The sequence below is a fragment of the Pongo pygmaeus genome, chromosome 13 (assembly GCF_028885625.2).
Source record: "Pongo pygmaeus isolate AG05252 chromosome 13, NHGRI_mPonPyg2-v2.0_pri, whole genome shotgun sequence".
NCBI classification, from domain to species: domain Eukaryota; kingdom Metazoa; phylum Chordata; class Mammalia; order Primates; family Hominidae; genus Pongo; species Pongo pygmaeus.
In genome coordinates, this window is record NC_072386.2 from 51,250,215 (window position 1) to 51,270,494 (window position 20,280).

Consider the following 20,280-nt stretch of genomic DNA (forward strand, 5'->3'; position numbering starts at 1 on the left):
ATGAGAATTTGCCACATGATTCAAGTTTAATATTTCAAATGCTAAATTTCTGGCAAGAAAGGCTGTTTAGAAAGCTTAACAATAATGGTTACTACCACAACTAGAACAGTAAAAACAAAGTGATGAAAATGCATAGCTAATGCCCAATTCTGTGATGTATGTTCCTTTGTTAACCTCCAGGAAGAGTACACCCATCCTAAAAAATATATTTCATTCTAACAAGTGAATGTCATGTGTTAGGTTCACTTAAATCAACAGACATTAACATTTCTATAATCTGATAGCCAATTTTCCCCTTTCAACTAAGCCAATGTTAAAACATACCTGAACTCTAAATCTCCAAGTTGATCCAACAGGAATACCAGGAATGGGTCCATAATGATTAGAAGGGACAATAGTACATTCTCTCGTACGACCAACACAAGCCATTCCCTACAAGACGCAAAACAAACTTTGAGAAATCAGTTATGTTAAATTTTAATGAAAGCCCTTAATTCTGAGATGTGAATAAAATAGGAACCCAACTGTTCATGTAATTTAAGTACCACTGATAATAACAAATGATACTGTTTAATCTTTTATACCATTACTACTATTGGTATTAAAACATTATATATTATAACTTGCTATTAGGAAGAAAAGGGGAATTTCTTCTTTACCCTGCCCCAGTCTCTCCGGCTTTCAGTACTAGCTGAAGGCATCTTTGCTTTCTTTTTACTCATCTTGAGTCTTTCACCAGCCTTTACAACTTCACTGGAATCAGTTTTACAAGAAGGACAATACCTTTAAAAGAAAAAAAAGAACGAAGACATTTTCACAATACCATATTAAGGCTAGTAACAGAATATTAGCCTTCCTAGGTAAGAGCAAGTTTTAAGATGTATTATTTGGTATACATTACAGAGCTTTAACTGGCATTAAAATACTAAACTTTTCAAAATATTTACATGGTTAGGCTGGCTTTAAAAATATCCTTGTCATTCCTTTAGATAACTTATAAATCCTCAAATTCAGTTCAAAACTCAAAGCTATGAGATTCAAAATGATACCATTAACTCTAAACTTATCACTATCCCTGAGAATAGAAATTTGAAGTTCCTGTCATTAAAACAAAAGTAGCTAGATCTTCCTAGAACATTCAACTGTGTAACAGATACATCTCCCCATCTAAATTGGTTATTAGAATTCCCAGAGAAAAATGGTAGTTTACATAACAAGTATACAGGACTTCAAGGATGTTTGTTTATATTAACCTTATCGCTAGCTTCATTTTAATTGCTTATGCTTGTTTGTCCTTTAGCCTATTTGTAATTGATTACCCTACTGTAACTTATATTTCATAAACTGCCTTGAATCTTTTCTAAAAAGCAAGGTTTATGTCTACAGAATGAGATGAGGCTATTTTTATGTCACCAAGCAAAGAAAACTCTGGGAATACCCTAACAAAGATCTAATGGCTACTGCCCAATTAATCTTAAATTTCTTTGCCCATACTTTCTATTTCACAATTATCTATTCTATGCAGCTTTTAGAGCAAAGAAGACTATGCCCACAAGTCAATCCAATTATGAGATACTTTGTTGAGCACTACAGGAGAGAAAAATTTAAATAATTCAGTCCCTGATCTTGAGCAAATTATGTTTGAGAAGGCACTAAATACTATGAATTAAAGTCCTTTCTAGTTGGGAAATCAGGAAGGCTTCCAAAAATAAACTGTCCTAAAGAAAAGCTGTATTTTATCTGATGGGCTCATCTTTATAACTAACTTTATTAAAGATTCTGTGATTTAAAGCAAGTATTATCTCTTTGATGAGAAAATTAGTGCACAGGTTAAATATCCAGACAACATGATTCGGAGAAGCAGAAAAGATTTAAGGTTAAGGAGTTTCAGGTGAAGTGAAAGACCTTGATACGAATGTAGAGATATACCCCAGAGTAATACAAGACACTCTTCTAATTATATCATCCTAAAGTCATCTCTGAGATTGATTCACTCCTTCAACAGGTTTGTTCAGAACCTCCTACGTGCAAGGCACTATTTTCGTGCTGGGGATAAATGTTTGTGATAAAAATGTTTGTACATAGTAGTTAAGGAAAGCCAGAACGTACACGGAAAGAATTTCAGAAAGTGTTAAGTGGAAATACATCAGGGTTATATGTGACAAGAGTGACTAGAAATCGTATGCTTCTTACAGTAGATAACCTAAGAAAAGCATTCCTGGCAAAGAAATAGTTAAGTGCAAAGGTCCTGAGGCATAAAAAGAAATGGTATGCTTTGAGGAAGATAAAGGTGGGTAGAGACCAAGGTTAGTAAGTAAACAGGTTAGTGATAAGCAACCGAAGTTAGAGAGTAGACATGGACCAGGTCATAAATGGTAAGGGCTTAGATTTTTTTTATTCTAAGTGAAATAGGAAGACATTAGAGGGTTTCAAACAGACGAATCATCGAATTCAGGCCTTTTAAAGCTAATTCTGCTGCTATGGGAGAACGGACAGTACATGGAAGCAAAGAGTCTAGTTAGACATCTGTTACAGAAGTTCAAGGAAGAGATGGTAGTTTGGGCTAGGAGGTGAGAATGGAGAAATATTAAGAACTGTCAAAATCTATTGAGGTAGAGTATGTGAAAGAACAAAAGAAGAATTGAGGATGAAGTTTAGCTTTTTGGCATGAACAAGTAGATAAAATGATTAGTACTATTTAATGAAGACTGGAGGAGGAGCAGGATTTTAGGGAGTTTGTGGAAATCAAGAACTCCATCTGGACTAATTTTGTGATGCCAGTCAACTAACCAATTGCATATAGGAACATAAAGCCCAGGGGAAATTAGATATGAAGACATAAATTCAGAACTATTAGCTTGGTATTTAACATCTCATAATTGGACGACATCATCTAGGGAACAAGCATAGTTCCCTAGCATAGAAAAGAAGTGGATGGTGCTTTGGCAGGGTTGTGGGGGGGGGGGTGAGTGGGGCGCTCTGAAATCTGGTAGGTGACGGGAACCCAACAAGAGACTAAGAAGGAAAGGCCAGTGAAGTAGGTAGAAAATCGGTATTACCTGATCTCAAATCTGTAAAACAGAGTAACCAGCTAAGCAGTTGAGTAAGGAATGATAACTGACCCTTAGGTTTAGACATAAAGTGTCTGTGAACCTGACATAAGCAGATACAGTGGAAGGAAAGCTAGACTGGAGTGCTGAAGTATGAATAGGAGAGGAAATGGAAACAATTAGTAGAGATAGCTCTTGAGAATCTTTGCCATGAAAGAAGCAGAGAATGGAGTAGGCAGCCGGTGGGAGAAATGGGATCAAGGCAGGTTTGTGTGTATTTTGAAAATTCAAGAGATTCTAGAATGCTAATGAGAATGATCTAGTAATGGCAACTTGGGAGAGGAATTAACTGAAGAAGTGAAGTTTCTGGAAAGACTATGGAACTGTGAGAGCAGGTGAAAGAGTGTATTTTAGAGAAGCAGGAATATGTCATCCATTGAACAAGAAAGAAGGAAAATATGAGACTTCAGAGGAAATAGTTATTAGCGATGGTAAAATTCAGAGTGTGATCATATGAGGTAGTAGTAGGAGGTAAAAGGAAGAAGATATAGCCTTTCCCCCTTTCTCTCACCTCTACAGCCTGTCATAATACAGCAACTGCCTTCCCAACAGGTTAGGAAGAGATCAAAGGAACAATCTATTTTTCACAGATACCAATTAACCACTTGTGACATCAGTTATTTCTGACTCAGTCGTCCGTGTTACTTAAAAACGCTCACCAGTAGCAATATGGCACATAGTTTAAAAAGAAAAAACCTCCTTAACATGGTATTAAAAGGTTCAACTTCGGACACATTTTTCCCAGTCTCTTTTCTAATAACTTCTTTTTGTAGTTATCACCATGCCATAGGAGAAGAATAGATTTTGGCAAGTATAATTGGAGCCTTCTTCAATGTATCAACGTCACAGGATTAAATACAGTAATCCATATAAACCACTTTGTTAGTGTTTAGTAAATATTAAGTACTATTACAGAACATAACAAGGATATCTAACATGGTTAGGGGTAGAGGACCATCCACAAAGGATTACCAGAGGAAGCCACATTTAACTGAAAAGCTGAAAGATTAGTATCATCTTGAAGTTCAGCAAAGAGGATAATGTTTCCAAGATAAAAATATGTCAAGTTTGACAACCTGAAAAAGAACATGGCTTACTTAAGGAGTTGAAAGATATTTAATCTGGCTAGAGTGTAGAGTATTTGGGGAAATGAAAGAGGAATGTGGTAAGAGATACAGCTGGAGAAGCAACTAAATATCACACAGGGTCCTCCTGTAAGGCAACATAAACCATCTGAAGAAACAAAGCAACACATTCAGATTTGCATTTTTTAATGAACACAGTCTATTATCAGAGAAGAAACGGAAGGGATTAAAAAATGGAGCAAGAGATGGTTCAGAGGTTGTTACAGTAATTGAACAGAGCTATGAATGCTAAGTAACCACTGGCCATAACATTTTAAGCACTTTTATATTATGTATCTTTAGAAATCTACTTTTGGTGGTTCAAATACATATTTCATGTTTAATTATTTACACAGCAAGAACAACAACAACAAAAACCTGATAATCATACCAGTATTCCTCTTCTGGGACTTTATCCAAAGGTGGATTCAGACAGTAAATATGATAAGCCACATTACATTCATCACACAGAAGCTGCATGTTGGGTTCATGTTTCCCACCACATACACGACAGGAGCAAGAATGACATTTCTTTTCTGGGTCTCCGCCACACAGGTCACATTCAGGGTCATTTCGCCCTATTAAGAACAAAATTATAGCAAGTCTCGTCTTAAAACATTTTTTATATCTATGAATCTCATAAAGAAAAGCCCATAGAAACAGCATTTTTTTTTTTTTTGAAATGGAGTTTTGCTCTTGTTACCCAGGCTGGAGTGCAATGGCGCGATCTTGGCTCACTGCAACCTCTGCCTCCTGGGTTCAAGCGATTCTCCCGCCTCAGCCTCCCGAGTAGCTGGGATTACAGGCATGCCCCACCACGCCCGGCTAAGTTTTTTATTTTTTAGTAGAGATGGGGTTTCTCCATGTTGGTCAGGCTGGTCTCAAACTTCCAACCTCAGGTGATCTGCCCGCCTCAGCCTCCGAAGTGCTGGGATTACAGGTGTGAGCCACTGCACCTGGCCTTTTCTTTGAGGTGGAGTCTCACTCTGTCACCCAGGCTGGAGTGCAATGGCACAATCTTAGCTCACTGCAGCCCCTGCCTCCTGGGTTCAAGTAATTCTCCTGCCTCAGCCTCCGGAATAGCTGGGATTACAGGTGCCTGCCACCACACCCAGCTAATTTTTGTATTTTTAGTAGAGACAGGGTTTCACCATGTTGGCCAGACCGGTCTCAAACTCCTGACCCCTCAGGTGATTCACCAATCTTGGCCTCCCAAACTGCTGTCACCCAGCCAGCATACAGCTTTTCTAATGAAAAGAAAGGAACCAAAAAGAATAATCAAGTGTGAGGTTTTAAGAATAAATGCCTGAGGCCGGGCGTGGTGGCTCATGCCTGTAATACCAGCACTTTAGGAGGCTAGGTTGGGCGGATCACAAGGTCAGGAGTTCGAGACCAACCTGGCCAACATAGTGAAACCCCGTCCCTACTAAAAATACAAAAGTTAGCCAGGCGTGGTGGCCAGTGCCTGTAATCCAAGCTACTCGAGAGGCTAAGGCAGGAGAATCGCCTGAACCTGGGAGGCAGAGGTTGCAGTGAGCCCAGATTGCGCCACTGCACTCCAGCCTGGGCAATAAGAGCAAAACTGTCTCAAAACAAAAAACAAAAAACAAACAAACAAAGCCCCACCATGAATTAAAAGACCTAGAATCTAATCCTATCTCTGTTACCAAATGTTTGGTAAGAAAAATCTGTAAAATGAAGAGGTACAGCTGCATTCTAACCTTCTAATGTTTATATAAGCCTCATTTATTACCTCCCAGAAATTCAAGACTCAATCAGCACTATAATTCTAAGCCTTTCCTCGTGTAAAAATAAATCTCATTATTAAAAACTAAACTTGGGTTGCTAACAAAATTACAGAAACAGGCTTTTTCTTTGGACAGAATCTATAACAGAGGAAACAGCAGGAAACGCATCAACAGATAAAAAGACAATATGGTATATACATATACAATAAAATATTATTCTGCCATAAAAAATAATAGAATCCTTTCATTTACAACATGGATGAAGCTCAAGAACATTATGTTAAGTGAAAGAAGCCAAGTACAGAAGGACAAATGTGACATGTTCTCTTTCGTATGTGGGAGCCAAAAAAAATTGATCTTGTGCAGGTAGAGAATAGAATGATGACGGTTATCAGAGTCTGGAAAGGGAACTGGGGCAGGGGATAAAGAAGGGTTGGCTATAGGGTGGAAAGATACAGTTAGACAGAAGGAATAAAATCTAGTATTCAGAAGCACGATAGGGGGACTACAGTTAATATTTACTGTATGTTTCAAAATCGCTAAAAGAATAGATTTGGAATGTTCCCAACACACACAAAAAATCGTAAGTGTTTGAGGTGATGAATATCCCAATTTCCCAGATTTGATCATTTACACACTGTATGCCTGTACCAAAATATCACATATACTCCTTAAATATCTACAACTATTATATATCCATAAATATTTTAAAAATAAAATAATAGCAATAAAATACCAAGATAATATATTTCTTCAAAAATAACACTTTATTATTTAGGAAAAATTCATTAAAACAAAATGATCTTAGATCAAAACTGTTGTCTTGAAAATAAATTTGTATGGTCTACAGTTTTATACTGCCTTCCAAGTTATTCACTGACTAGTAAAAATAAAGTTCAATCATGTACAACACATGTAGTCTAAGCCCAAAAACAAAAATCCATACTTAAAAACTTTCCATCTGCAAATGAAAGAGGATGGGCTCCAGGTCTCTCAATCTTGAAGATTTCATCTACAGATATTATCTTGCAGTCATTTAATGTTCCTTCAGAACCCCTGTTTAAAAAAGGAAGAAAGGTTAACTTCTGCCAGCAAAAGCTAAGGTATATACAAATAATAATTAAAAGTTAGTTTGGAATCTCACTGAAATCTGCCTATTTATAAATTCAGATTAGAGCTATTCCAATCATTCTGAACTATTGTTTTCAATAGTAGGAAAAGTCCATAGTGATTAGTTAACATTCATAGTGTAATATGAGAAAAAAAATACAGACTTCATTAGATTATCTGGTAAGAAGTAGCTATCTTGTAAATTTAAAGACAAGATAAAATGGCACTCTATTAAAATGAAAGATTTAAATAACTTCCTGTTAAATCTGTGCAATATTAAACCTTTCTATCAAGAAATAAGGTATGTTTTCTGTTTGTTTTGTCTTTTGGTAGAATTTTAACATTTCTTTTATGTAAACAATATATTTTCATATACTTTTGTGAAAATGTAATTACATGGGATAATTTTGTAACAATTTATTTTAAAAATCTACAAAAAATAAATTACCAATAAATATAATTTCTAGGCAAAAATAAGATGCCCTTTTCATAAAGTCTTTCAAATACTAAACCATACTTGTCAGACTCAATTCATATTTGTTTGTATATACTTCTTCAAAGTTTCCTACTTATGGGTGTGGATTCGTACATTTCTCCCTTTATTTATTTGTTTGTTTATGTTATTTACTGAGATGGAGTCTCGCTCTGTCACCAGGCTGGAGTGCAGTGGTGCAATCTCGGCTCACTGTAGCCTCCACCTCCTGTATTCAGGCAATTCTGCTGTCTCAGCCTTCCAAGTAGCTGGGATTACAGGCCTGCGCCACCATACCCGGCTAATTTTTGTATTTTTAGTATAGACAGGGTTTCACCATGTTGGCTGGGCCCGTCTGGAACTCCTGACCTCAGGTGATCTGCCCGCCTCGGCCTCCCAAAGTGCTAGGATTACAGGAATGACTTACCACACCCGGCCCATTTCTCCTTTTAATCTGTTGGCTTTTGCTTTATTAGCTACAGATTTAAGAAGCCTAAATCTTATTGAATATCTTATCTCTAGTAATGCATTCTGAATCAAAAGTTTACTTTCTTTTGGTTAGCACTTGCTTAAAGACTTTTTCCATCCTTCCACCTTTTCTTTAAAAACTTTCAATGTCAAATATATACAAATGCAGAAAACTGCATAAATGCATAGCTTAACCAATTATCAACATGTACATCCTTTGTGACCACCAATGACAGAAGACAGAGGAATATCAACTACCTCAGAAACCCTCACCTTGTCCCCTCACAATGACAACTTCATGTCCTCCCAAGAGTTATATTTACCTTAATTTTTTTCATGTCACTTGTCTACCTCCCTAAAACAGTTTTGCCTGTGTTTGAAAAGTCTCTAATCTATAAATTCACATGTCATCTCTTTCCTCCTTGAAATCTGTTAACAATTCCAACCATTTGTCCTATAGTGTTTCTCAGTGTTGTTTTTGATATTTGCATTCCCAAAGTATGGTTTAAACAGTTTTTTCTGTCATTCGTATTTCTTGTACATTGGTAGTCGATCTGGAGTGTAGGTCACAAAACTTTAAAAACAAAGTTTTATTAGAACTTAGTTATGCCATCTGATTTTTGTATTATCTATGGCTGGTTTCATGCTGTAACAGGGGAGTTAAGTAGTTGTGACAGACCATCTGGCCCCCAAGTTAAACTATTTACTATCTGGCTCTTTACAGAAGAAAAATATTGCCAACTCCTGGGCTAAAGACTCAATCTCAATCAGATTTAGGTTCATTTTCTTGGTAAGATAATTTCATAGCTCTATTTCCATCAGGAAGCACCTATTTATCTGTCTCTTTTCCTCTCCTGACGGCAGCTACTAATGCTCAATGCCTATATTAATTCTTTGGGGATTCGAAAACGTTGATATTGCCATTTTATCATTCCCTTCTCATCTCATTTACTTGGCACAATTTTATAGAGAAATGACCTCATTAACTAGTTGGTGACCCAGTAGTATAGCTCATATAACAAAGATAAAATGCTGACTTAGCAATTTTAAAAATAAATCATTCTCTAACAACTTCCATACTGACAAGTTTTTGTGTTACTATGGACTCATGGATTTAAATATATTTGGTATGTCTCAACCCACTTTATTTTTCTTATCAATGTTCAAATTGTCTCATCTTTGACCAGTGGGAGCTTCCAGTTGACTCCCAAACCCTTCTGACGAGAACTTAGCAGACTTTGTGGGATTCCTTATTTGCATGACAAGATATTCCAGGTTCATCTTGCCCATTTTCTGCCCCCAGCCAGGAGTTTCTTTCAGTGGGAAAGGTATTTCGAGACCATAGTTAGGCACCAGGAAAGCTTACTGCAACTGGGTTGATTACTGTTTGTACCCTGTACATTTTAAACATACACATTAATATACACACTCAAACACAAAACATCTCATGAGTTCATGCTAATACTTTTACATTCAAATTCAGGGCTAAAGGATATTTACTTTTTAAAAAAATTATGTATCTTTTTTCCTTTTTCCCCCAACAATAAAAATCCTAGTTCTTAAGGATACCAAAATTAGAATATTACAAATACTCCTTTGCTTTATCCCACATTACACGCAAGACATTGTTGCCAGCTGCCAATTACTGAAAACACTTTAAATTTTTTGCATATTTCCCTTCTATTTTTTAGTTATAATATAGCTAACTGTGTCAGGTCATAGAGCCAGTACATACTATACTTTCTCCTTTATGTTCAGTTAGTTCTGGTTCTAAATGTAAAAATATTTTAAATGTTTAGCACAACTATTTCAAATTATCTTCAAGTCATCTTGATTGAACCTAGTTCTCCTGAAGATTCCTTAGGAAGGGTTCATGAGAACAATATTCCCCAAGTTTTGGAAGTTAATGACAGTTTGTCTATAGCTGTTATACTAAAGGCTAGTTTGGCTAGACTTAAAATCCTTGGCTCTCCTTTACTTGACTAATGCTTTTCTGGAATGTTTTCCTTGTAAGCATGTTATACTGTTCCTTATTTTCTCACTCTCTTCTAACTTCGTACAGAATTTAACATCGAGCCTTTCGCTTATTTTCGTAAGATAAATTTCCTGAACCTAAAGGGTCTAACTTCACTTTTTGCTAGCAGCTATAGAGTAAACATTTCTTGGAGAAACAGTCAAAATTCTGGAGACTAAAATCTAATCTGATAGAAGGCCAATCAGTGGCGGTCTGGGACCAATGCTACAGATGGTAGCGCTGACTGTAATGGGACCCAAGGGAACTTTTGGGGGTGATGAAAACATTGTGTTTTGATTAGTGGTGACATGCGTATATCCATTTGTCGATGTTCACTGTATTTAAGATACACTTAAGGATAAGTACATATTACTGAATGTAAGTTATACTTCAAAAACAATTTTAAAAAGACAGCATGGAAGCTTACTTACTGAAATCTTCTGGCTCTATTCTCCTCCCCTATTTCTAACTGGACCCCTTTTTCCTTTGTCTCTATTCTCCTGGTCCTACTAGTTTGGAACCTATTCCCACCAGTTTCTTCTCAATATAGAGCTTTAGTCCTGGAATGGAGCTTTAACTGACCAATTTAAAGAGTTTAAAGAGTACTCTAGCCCCTTCAGATCTTACTGCAAACTGCTTGTACTTACTCATATGGGGGTGGGTCAGGAATCTGGGAGTAGCTTAGCTGGGTAGTTCTGGCTTAAGATCTTTCATGAGACTGCAGTTAAGCCATTGGCCAGGGGTGCAGTCTCATTTAAAGGCTCTACTCAGGGAAAATAAAAAAGCTGCCTGGATAGCCTCATCATATGCAGCTTGCTTCCCTCAGAGGGAGTGATCCAAGAGGGCGCACCCAAAATGGAAGCTGGTATCTTTTTAAAACACCATCTTGAAGTGGTACAGCATCACTTACACCATATTTTATTGGTCACAAAGAGCCACCTTAGTAAAATATGGCTGAAAACCACATGAGGGTGAGTATTAGTAAGCAGGAATCACTGGGGGTTACCTTAAAAGATGGCTACCATAGCTGCTATTTTCAAATTAGTTTGCTGAGCTAATTCATTATTTGGAATTCTTGGGCCCAACACACATTTCTCTTGCAGAGCTACTGATACTACACAGGTCTTGAAGCTTTCCACTGTTCATCCCACCAGCTATTTGGGGGTTATGATACCATACCACCCTGTTTCATTGTAGATGTTGTCCATGAGTTTGTGAATTAGATAATTTAGTAATATTTTGCTCTATATTACCAGGACATTTAAGGGGATTGGAAAAGTCTTTGCTGTTGTCATCTTCTTACAATCCCAACCATCCATCTCTTTTCAACTTTTGTGGCTTTATATTTAAGGAGTCTTTCTTAAGAGTAGCATGTGGATTTTTTATTTTAATCTAGTTTGTTGATCGTTGTCTTGAAATGCTTGACTCACAGTTAATATAAAGGCTGATACAGCTGTATTTGTTTCTGCCATTTTACGGTACGTTTTCTACTTTATGTGCTTCTTTTAGTCACAATTGCCTTATTTTGGATTAGACTAATATTGATTTTTTCATTTTCAGTGTGTTAATTTGTTAAAAATCCTTTATTTTTAGTAGTTGCATTAGAGATTGGGCTGTGCAAACCTGATATAATCTACTTTAAATTTTACTTTCACTACTTCCCCAATGATGCCAGAATCTCACTTCATTTACCAACCCCATCTTCTGCATTATTGTCACGCATTTTTTCTATGTACACTTTAAAGTTCACTATTAAAAAAAATAATTATTTATACTTACTCATACATTTACCCTTTCCCTGCTCTTAATTCTGTCCCATATTTCCATGTTTCCATCTGGAATCTCCTTCCTCCCACTTAAATAACTCCCTTTATTATTTCTCTTAGTGCCTGTCTGTTGATGGTGAATTCTTTTAGGTTTTGTTTGACAATATTTTTATTTTGGCTTTATTTTTGACAGGTATCTTCATTAAAAAATGTATTTTAAGTTGGGAATTTTTTTTTTTTTTTTTTGAGATGGGGCCTTGCTCTGTCACCCAGGCACGATCTCCGCTCACTGCAACCTCCACCTCCCAGGATCAAGCAGTTCTCCTGCTGCAGTCTCACAAATAGCTGGGGTTACAGGTGCATGCTACCATGCATGGCTAATTTTTTTATTTTTAGTAGAGACAGGGTTTTGCCATGTTGGACAGGCTGGTCTTGAATTCCTGACCTCAAGTGATCTGCCCGCCTTGGCCTTCCAAAATGCTGGGATTATATAGGTGTGAGCCACCGCGCCTGGCTGGGAATGTTTTTAAATTAGTATTTTCACATGCCATTCCACTGTCTACTAGCTTAAATTGCTTCTAATGAAAACTTGGTCATCTTCCCTGTGTTTTTATCTTTAGTTTTTAGCATTCTTATTTGTGATATACCACTGTGCATTTTCTTTATATTTATCCTGCTTAGAGTTTACAGAACTTCTTTGACCTGAACTGGTATCTTTAATCAGTTTTGGAAATTTTGGGCTATTACATTTTCAAATACTGTTTTCACTCTACTCTCTTCTTTAGGAATTCCAAATATAAATATACATATACATATATACATATATATGTATACACACACACACACACACCTTTCACCAAGTCCTATGTGTCTAACACTCTTGTGTTTTCCATGTTTCAGTATGGGTAGTTTTTATTGACTTATCTTCTGGTTTCCTAATCCTGTCTTCTGCTGTGTCTTATTTGTTTTTTTTTTGTGTTTTTTTATTTTTATTTTTTTTGAGACGGAGTCTCGCTCTGTCGCCAGGCTGGAGTGCAGTGGCACAATCTCGGCTCACTGCAACCTCTGCCTCCCGGGTTCAAGTGATTCTCCTGCCTCAGCCTCCCGAGTAGCTGGGACTACAGGCACCTGCCACCATGCCCAGCTAATTTTTGTATTTTCAGTAGATACGGGGTTTCACTGTGTTGGTCAGGACAGTCTTGATCTCTTGACCTCATGATCCACCCGCCTCGGCCTCCCAAAGTGCTGGGATTACAGGTGTGTGCCACTGCGCCTGGCCCTTATTTGTTATTAAATCAATTTAACAAGGTCTTAGGAAACTATAATTCTCAGGTTCTAGAATCTCCATATAATTATTTTGTGAATTCCAATTCTCAGTTGAAATTCACCATGTTTTCAGCGTATTAATCACAGTTACTTGAAAGTTTCTCCGATAACTTGAATTACCAAGATCACCTACGGGTCTATTCCTATAATTGGTATTCCTTCTGTTTTCTGATTATGTGGCACCGTCTTTTGGCAGAATGGCATTTTTGGCTCCATCATGGAGCCAAAAGCTTCAGATATTATCTTATGTAAAGGAAAGTTCAACCTTGCTACTGCTGGAGAGATACTGTGGTGGTTTAACATTTAATCAGCATCTATGCTGAGTCAAGGCTGGTTTACAGTCTTTAAGTAAGATTTAGTCTACCTGTATGCCTTAGCCATCCAGTTTTCAAACTAAAAGACCTACATATTCTGTGGAGCCATTATACCAATTACCCTAAAATCTAGTGTATGCCTTCTAAGACTGCTGAAAATGCCACTTTTTACTACATTTCCAGCCTCTTGTCCAGCAGAAGTCCAGTATTCAACCAAAGCCCAAAGGTGAAAGCAGGCCATATGCTTGAGGCATCCCAAATATCTGCCAAAAGCTCTGCTGACTTCTCTTTCCATCCTACTCCTAGCTGCTCTGAACTAGATTTTACACTGCATCCAGAATTAGCAGATTCCCTAGGGGCAAAACACAACTACAAAGCTACCTGCCTTATGACATTCTTACCTCTCCAGAGACATACCCACAGTGGTTCTCTTTGATTCTCTGGTGCATTCAAAGAGATGACTATTTGATCGGGCTATTCTAGTTGTTTTAGCTAAAAGCACTAATCTACTGCCAGCTGTCCCACCCTACCTGGAAACAGGTGCTTTCCATGTACTACTTTAAGTGATTCAATAAATGTCACAAATTCAAGGCCAAAGCCACTTTTTTCACTTATTTACCATTTTTGTTAAAGGCTTATCAAGACACTCTTTATGCACAAAACTAAACGCCATTGATCATAATAAAAACATGCATATAATCAATTCATTCCCCAACAAATATCCTATTTCACTGAATCTAATAGGCCGATAATTGTAAAACAATTTATGTGCTAATAAAAAAGAAACTAGACTGAAATCAGGCAGTCTAAGAATTCCCAAATAAAGCTGGGACACCAAATGGTAATCAGCAACTATAAGACACATTATGTAATTTCAAGTAAGAAAAAGACTGTGATGAGGTGTCTAAGGAACACCTTCAAATAAAGCTTAGACACCAACCCGTTCTCACAGTTAAAGTGAGAAATAAACCACCTTGCAGATAAAGAAACATTCTTGTTTCAATACTGCCACTGGGTATAAGGAAAAAAAAGCATCCTCCAAGAATTAAATGATAAGCTAGGATTCAGTCCGGTTCAGAGGCCTGAATTCATGCTACCTATGTGGTCTAAAAAGGCTCAGGCAGAGAATTTAAGTTCAAGTTAAATGGCACTCCTAAGTGGCTAGTAAACAAGCAAATTCAAATCTTTGAACGAATTCAACTTCTGTCAGCCCAACAGCAAATTTAAGATACATTTTTATTTGAGATGTTAAAATACAAAAAAAAAAAAAAAACAAAAAAACAACAAAAAACTATTCTCTCGGAATCTATGAAATACTGTACTGAAAATCTATTGTAACTAGTGCCTAGAACAGGGCCTGGCACACAACAGCAAACAAAACAAACAAAGCATTAACATTCCAGTGGTATGACAGGCAGAACAATGGGCCCCAAAGAGGTTCATGTCCTAATTCCAGGAACCTATAAATATGTTACCTCATATGGCAAAAAAGACTTTGCACATAAAAAACCTTGAAATGGGAAGATTATCCACGCAGATCCAATTAATCACAGGGGAAGGGGAGGCAGAGGAGAGAATATGAAGGGGATGTAGCCACAAAAAGAACTGTCAAAGAGATGCAACATTGTTGGCTTTGAAGGTGGAGAAAGCAGGTAACAAGCTAAGGCATGTGGGAGGCCTCTGAAATATGGTAAAGGGAAGAAAATGGGTTCTCCCTTGGAGTCTACAAAACTGAATCATATCCCTGCTAACAATGATTTTTGCCTAGTGAAATCCAAATCCATTTAACATTTCTAACCTCCAAACTGTAGTACGCTTTATTGTTTAAGCTACTATGTTTGTGGCAATTTGTTGTAGCAGCAATAGGAAACTAATACAAATGGGGTGATAATAAATAAAATAAAGAATTCAGAATTCAGAAGAAGTCAGAGTAAGGGAGAATTTAAGTAGCTTATGTCTGGTATGTATGTGATTTTAAAAAGGGTGATCAAGAAAGGTAACTCTGAAGATACTTTTGAGCAGAGAACTGAAATAAGAGACACAGTAAGCCAAATGAGTATCTGTGTAGGAGAGAACATCAAGTACAAAGGCCCCAAGGCAGGAGCATGTTTGCGTGATCGAGCAACACAAGGAGGCCAGCATGGCCGAAGCACAGTGACCAGTGACTTATAACTTGATATGCACATTAAGTATATATTCTGCAAAAAGGATGTTCAATAAGAAGTATATCACTATAGAAATTTCTTAAGTATGAAAAAAATTTAGTAAATAAATAAAACTCCGTAAAAATGACACTGAATCTAAAATGCATCTGTAGCTTTTTCTTTTTTTTATTATTTTTTTTGAGATAGAGTCTCACTTTGTCACCCAGGCTGGATACAGTGGCGTGATCTCTGCTCACTACAACCTCAGCCTCCTGGGTTAAAGCGATTCTCCTGCCTCAGCCTCCCAAGGACTTGGAATTACAGGCATGGACCAGCATGCCCAGCTAACATTTTTATATTTTTAGTAGAGATGGCGTTTCACCACGTTGCCCAGGTTGGTCTAGAACTCCTGACCTCAGGTAATCCGCTTGCCTCAGCCTCCCAAAGTGCTGGGACTACAGGTGTGAGCCACCATACCTGGCCATAATTTTTATATTTTTAGTACAGATGAGGTTTCACCCTGCTGGCCAGGCTGGTCTCGAACTCCTGACCTCAACTGATCCGCCCGCCTCGGCCTCCCAAAGTGCTAGGATTACAGGCACAAGCCACCATGCTCGGCCTTTATCTGTAGTTTTAATAAGGTAAATTAATTTTCTTCCTATAGGATTCAAATACTACTTTACTTGGAAATATCTAAATCAGCATAACTTCACATGGTAGTAAATATTATATTACAATAGTAAGTGAACAAATTATTTTTAAAAATGTTTCTGAATCCCAAACTTGTTTTCAATTTTTTTCAAAGCTAAAATAAATAGAAAATGACAACATGAAAATAGAATTTGATAACTAGAATTAGTTCAAGCATATGTACTTTTTGGTACTCACAAATTAAAAACAGAAACAAGCATGAACTTTAACTCCAAGTTCCCTTATCAAATCTCCAAGGCAGATTAAAAATCATGTCCTCTATTTGCTTCTTCCTTTGCACCTTCAATACAATAGAGAGGATCAAAGCTGAAGGTTAGTTCTTTGTAAAAGTCTAATAAAACTGATAAACCTCTGGTGAGAATGGTCAAAAAGTCACAAACTAAATTCAGAAATAAAAAACATCGTAACAGATTAACACATTAAAAAGATGTAGGTACCAAAAAAACTTATGACAACAGATTTTAAAATTTAGATGCAATGGATAAATTCCTAGAAAATTAAATTCTAGTTCAAGAAACAGAAAACATGAAAAGTCCTCTGATCATTACAGAAACCGAGTCGAGCATAAAAGAATTTTCCCACAAAGAAAACTCAGCCCCAGATGACTTTATTGAGGAGTTCTACCAAACATTCAAGACAAGGACACAAAACTCTACCGCAAGAAAAAGAAGATTCCAAATCATTTTGTGAAACTAGCATAAATCCGTGAAGGACAGTCAGATAGGAAAATTAACATGCAAATTTCACACATTAATACAAATGTAAAAATCCTACACAGAACACTGTCAAACCAAATCTAGGAGAGCATATCTACAAAATTCCTGTATCAAACACTGTAGTTATTGATGAAATTTTGTGTTTTCTCTTGGAAAGCAGGGGAAAAAGATGCCTGTTATCACTACTTATTTTCAACAATGTAATTCAGGGCCCAACTGGTGAATAAGGACAAGAGGAAGAAATCAAAAGTAAAGAAAAAGACAAAACAAAAATGTAATAATTCACAGATGATTATAATTCCAAACGTTTTGAAACAATCTACATGTAAATTAAAATGAGTAAATTTAGTAAAGCTACTGAATCCAAGATCAAAGGATACTCGTATTCCTATATACCAGAAAGAGAAAAGATGACTGGAAAATTCAAATGGAAGTACACAGAGCTAAGAACATATAAAACCTACTTGAACAAGGCAGGATCATGTGCTCTGTTGTATTATGAAAGTGTGGAACTGATACAAAGATACACAAAAAACAGACCCACGGTACAGAATAGAGAAGTCAGAACGATTCACCAAATCTAAGATTCTTGATATGACAGAGGTGATACTGAAGATCAATGGGAGGGAAATGGGCTTTTCAAAACAGTGCTAGGAAAAATGTTTATTCATAAGTATTGAGTTAAATTAGACCCTTACCTCACACTGTACACAAAAATCTACTCCAAGTCAATTAAAGACCTAAAGAAAGGCAAAACCACAAAGCTTTTAGAAGGTAATAAAAGAGTATCTTTAAGAAAGACATAGAAAGTACAAGCATAAAGGAAAAAAAACTTTCTTGAACTTTGATAACCTCAACTGCATTAAAATTAAGAAAACTACTATTCAAACATCTTAAGGAGAAAAAGACAAGCCACAGAATTAGAAAAGGTATTTTTGCCACATATAACTGAAATAGTCTAGTCTCCATAATTAGAACTCCTAAAAATGAATCAGACACATTATTTAATTAACAACAAAAAAAGTCACCAAATTGGAACCAGGTCCTCACAAAAGATATATCCAACTTGTCAACAAAAATACGAAAAGATTCTCAACCCCATTAGGAGTCAGAGAATTGCAAATCAAAGCCAAAATGAAATACTATTACATACCCACCTGATTAGTGGAAACTGAAGTCTGAAAAAACTAAGCATGGATGAGAAAACTAACAACAAGAACTCTCATACTGTTGCAGAACTGTAACCTGGTACAGACACTTGTTTCTATCTACTCAAGTTGAAGATGCACAGGTTCTACAACCTAGTAATTTTAATCCTAGGCATGATACATCCTACAGAAACTAATGCACACAAGTGCCAGGATATAGGTATAGGTACAAGAACGTGATGGCAGCACTGTTTCTAACAGCCCCAAAATGCCTATCAACAGCAGAATGCATTTGTTCTTTCAACCTGTTATTTATCCATTCTTACCAGTGAGGATGAAAGATTTCTAATCATTAAAAAAAAAAAAAATTTTTTTTCTCCGGACACGGTGGCTCATACCTATAATCCTAGCACTTTGGGAGACTGAGGCAGGCAGGCTGCCTGAGCTCAGGGGTTCGAAACCAGCCTGGACAACAAGGTGAAACCCTGTCTCTACTAAAATACAAAAAATGAGATGGGCGTGGTGGCGTGCGCCTGTAGTTCCAGCTACTCCGGTGGCTGGGGCAGGAGAACTGCTTGAATCCAGGAGGCGGAGGTTGCAGTGAGCGGGGATCGTGCCACTGTTATGCAGCCTGGGCAACAGAGCGAGACCCCATCTCCCAAAAAAAAAAAAAATTTCTATCCATAAGCCACACTGGCTCCTTTTTAGCTATTGTGTTCCTAATGTTTCTAGTAAAAACTTTCATGACAAAGAATAATACTTTACATTTTATTGTACCGTTGGGATAGCTATCACATAACCGTTCTCTTTATCAAGCCGGTATCTGCCTATCCATAATTTCCACTCAAGTCTTTTTTTTATTGAGACGAAGTTTCACTCTTGTTGCCCAGGCTGGAGTGCAATGGCATGACCTCAGCTCACGGCAATCTGCACCTCCCAGGTTCAAGTGATTCTCCTGCCTCAGCCTTTCGAGTAGCTGGGATTACGGGCATGCAGGAATACAGCTAATTTTGTATTTTTTAGTGGAGACAGGGTTTCACTAGTTGGTCAGACTTGTCTTGATCTCCTGACCTCAGGTGATCCACCCACCCTGGCCTCCCAAAGTGCTGGGATTACAGGCGTGAGCCACTGCACCTGGCCCACTCAGTCTTAGTTCCACTTCTAAAGCCAGTGTGTTCCCACTCTTAACTATACCTCAGGATCACTTGGGAAAACTTTTTTTTTTTTTTTTTAGACAGAGTCTCGCTCTGTAGCCCAGGCTGGAGTGCAATGGCACGATCTCGGCTTACTGCAACCTCTGCCTCCCGGGTTCAAGTGGTTCTTCTGCCTCAGCCTCCCATGTACCTGAGACTACAGGTACGTGCCACCACACCCAGCTAATTTTTGTATTTTTAGTAGAGATGGGGTTTCATCATATTGGCCAGGCTGGTCTCGAACTCCTGACCTCATGATTCGCCCGCCTTGGTCTCCCAAAGTGCTGGGATTACAGGCATGAGCCACTGCACCCGGCCAGGAAATCTTTTTTTAATAACAAGCTTTTTTAGCTCAATGCTATGTGTGCTGTTATTCTATTGTGTACACATGCTTTCTACTTCCAACACTCAAGTAGGTTATAAGGCTCCTAACATAGCTAGTTTATTTAGGGGCTTTCTCCTTCTTCATGATTTGCATCCATATCAGGGTTTCAAGTTGTTTAGAAGTCTGTGATTGAGCTATACCCTCAGTCTAGCAATAGAATCACACTTTTGTTTGTAAGTTCTGAAATCTGTTCTCTAAAATATAAGTTTTCAACATCTCGCATCATTTTTTTTCTTTTTTTTAAATCTCAGGAGTCAGCAAACTTTTCCCACGAAGAGACAGAAAATAAGTAGTTTTGGCTTTGCAGGCTAGATGGTCTCAGTTGCAATTATTCAACAATACTGTTGAGCACAAAAATAGCCACAGACAATACATAAATTAATGGCCACTGTTGTGTTCCAATGATACTTTATTTACAAAAATAGGCAGCTAGTGGGCTATAAGCTTGCCTATCCTCGCTTTAGATTTTTAATCATTGTTTCAAGATTTGTCACCTTGTATCACTAATCCAGTTAATCAGAACTTGACATG

General features: G+C 37.3%; 1 protein-coding gene across 3 annotated transcripts in view; it reads right to left on the reverse strand.

Annotated features, from left to right (window-relative positions):
- Positions 1–20,280, reverse strand: part of UHRF2 (ubiquitin like with PHD and ring finger domains 2) — a 93,831-nt gene that overhangs the window by 24,574 nt on the left and 48,977 nt on the right. For all 3 annotated transcript variants that reach the window (XR_008504530.2, XM_054500811.2, XM_054500812.2), the window contains exons 5-8: positions 6,929–7,038; positions 4,626–4,812; positions 660–783; positions 325–432 (exon numbers count right to left, since the gene is read on the reverse strand). Coding sequence is in view for 2 of the 3 variants with exons in the window: in XM_054500811.2 (XP_054356786.1) it covers positions 325–432; positions 660–783; positions 4,626–4,812; positions 6,929–7,038 (529 nt within the window). In the remaining variant the exon portion in view is untranslated. The remainder of the gene's footprint in view (positions 1–324; positions 433–659; positions 784–4,625; positions 4,813–6,928; positions 7,039–20,280) is intronic.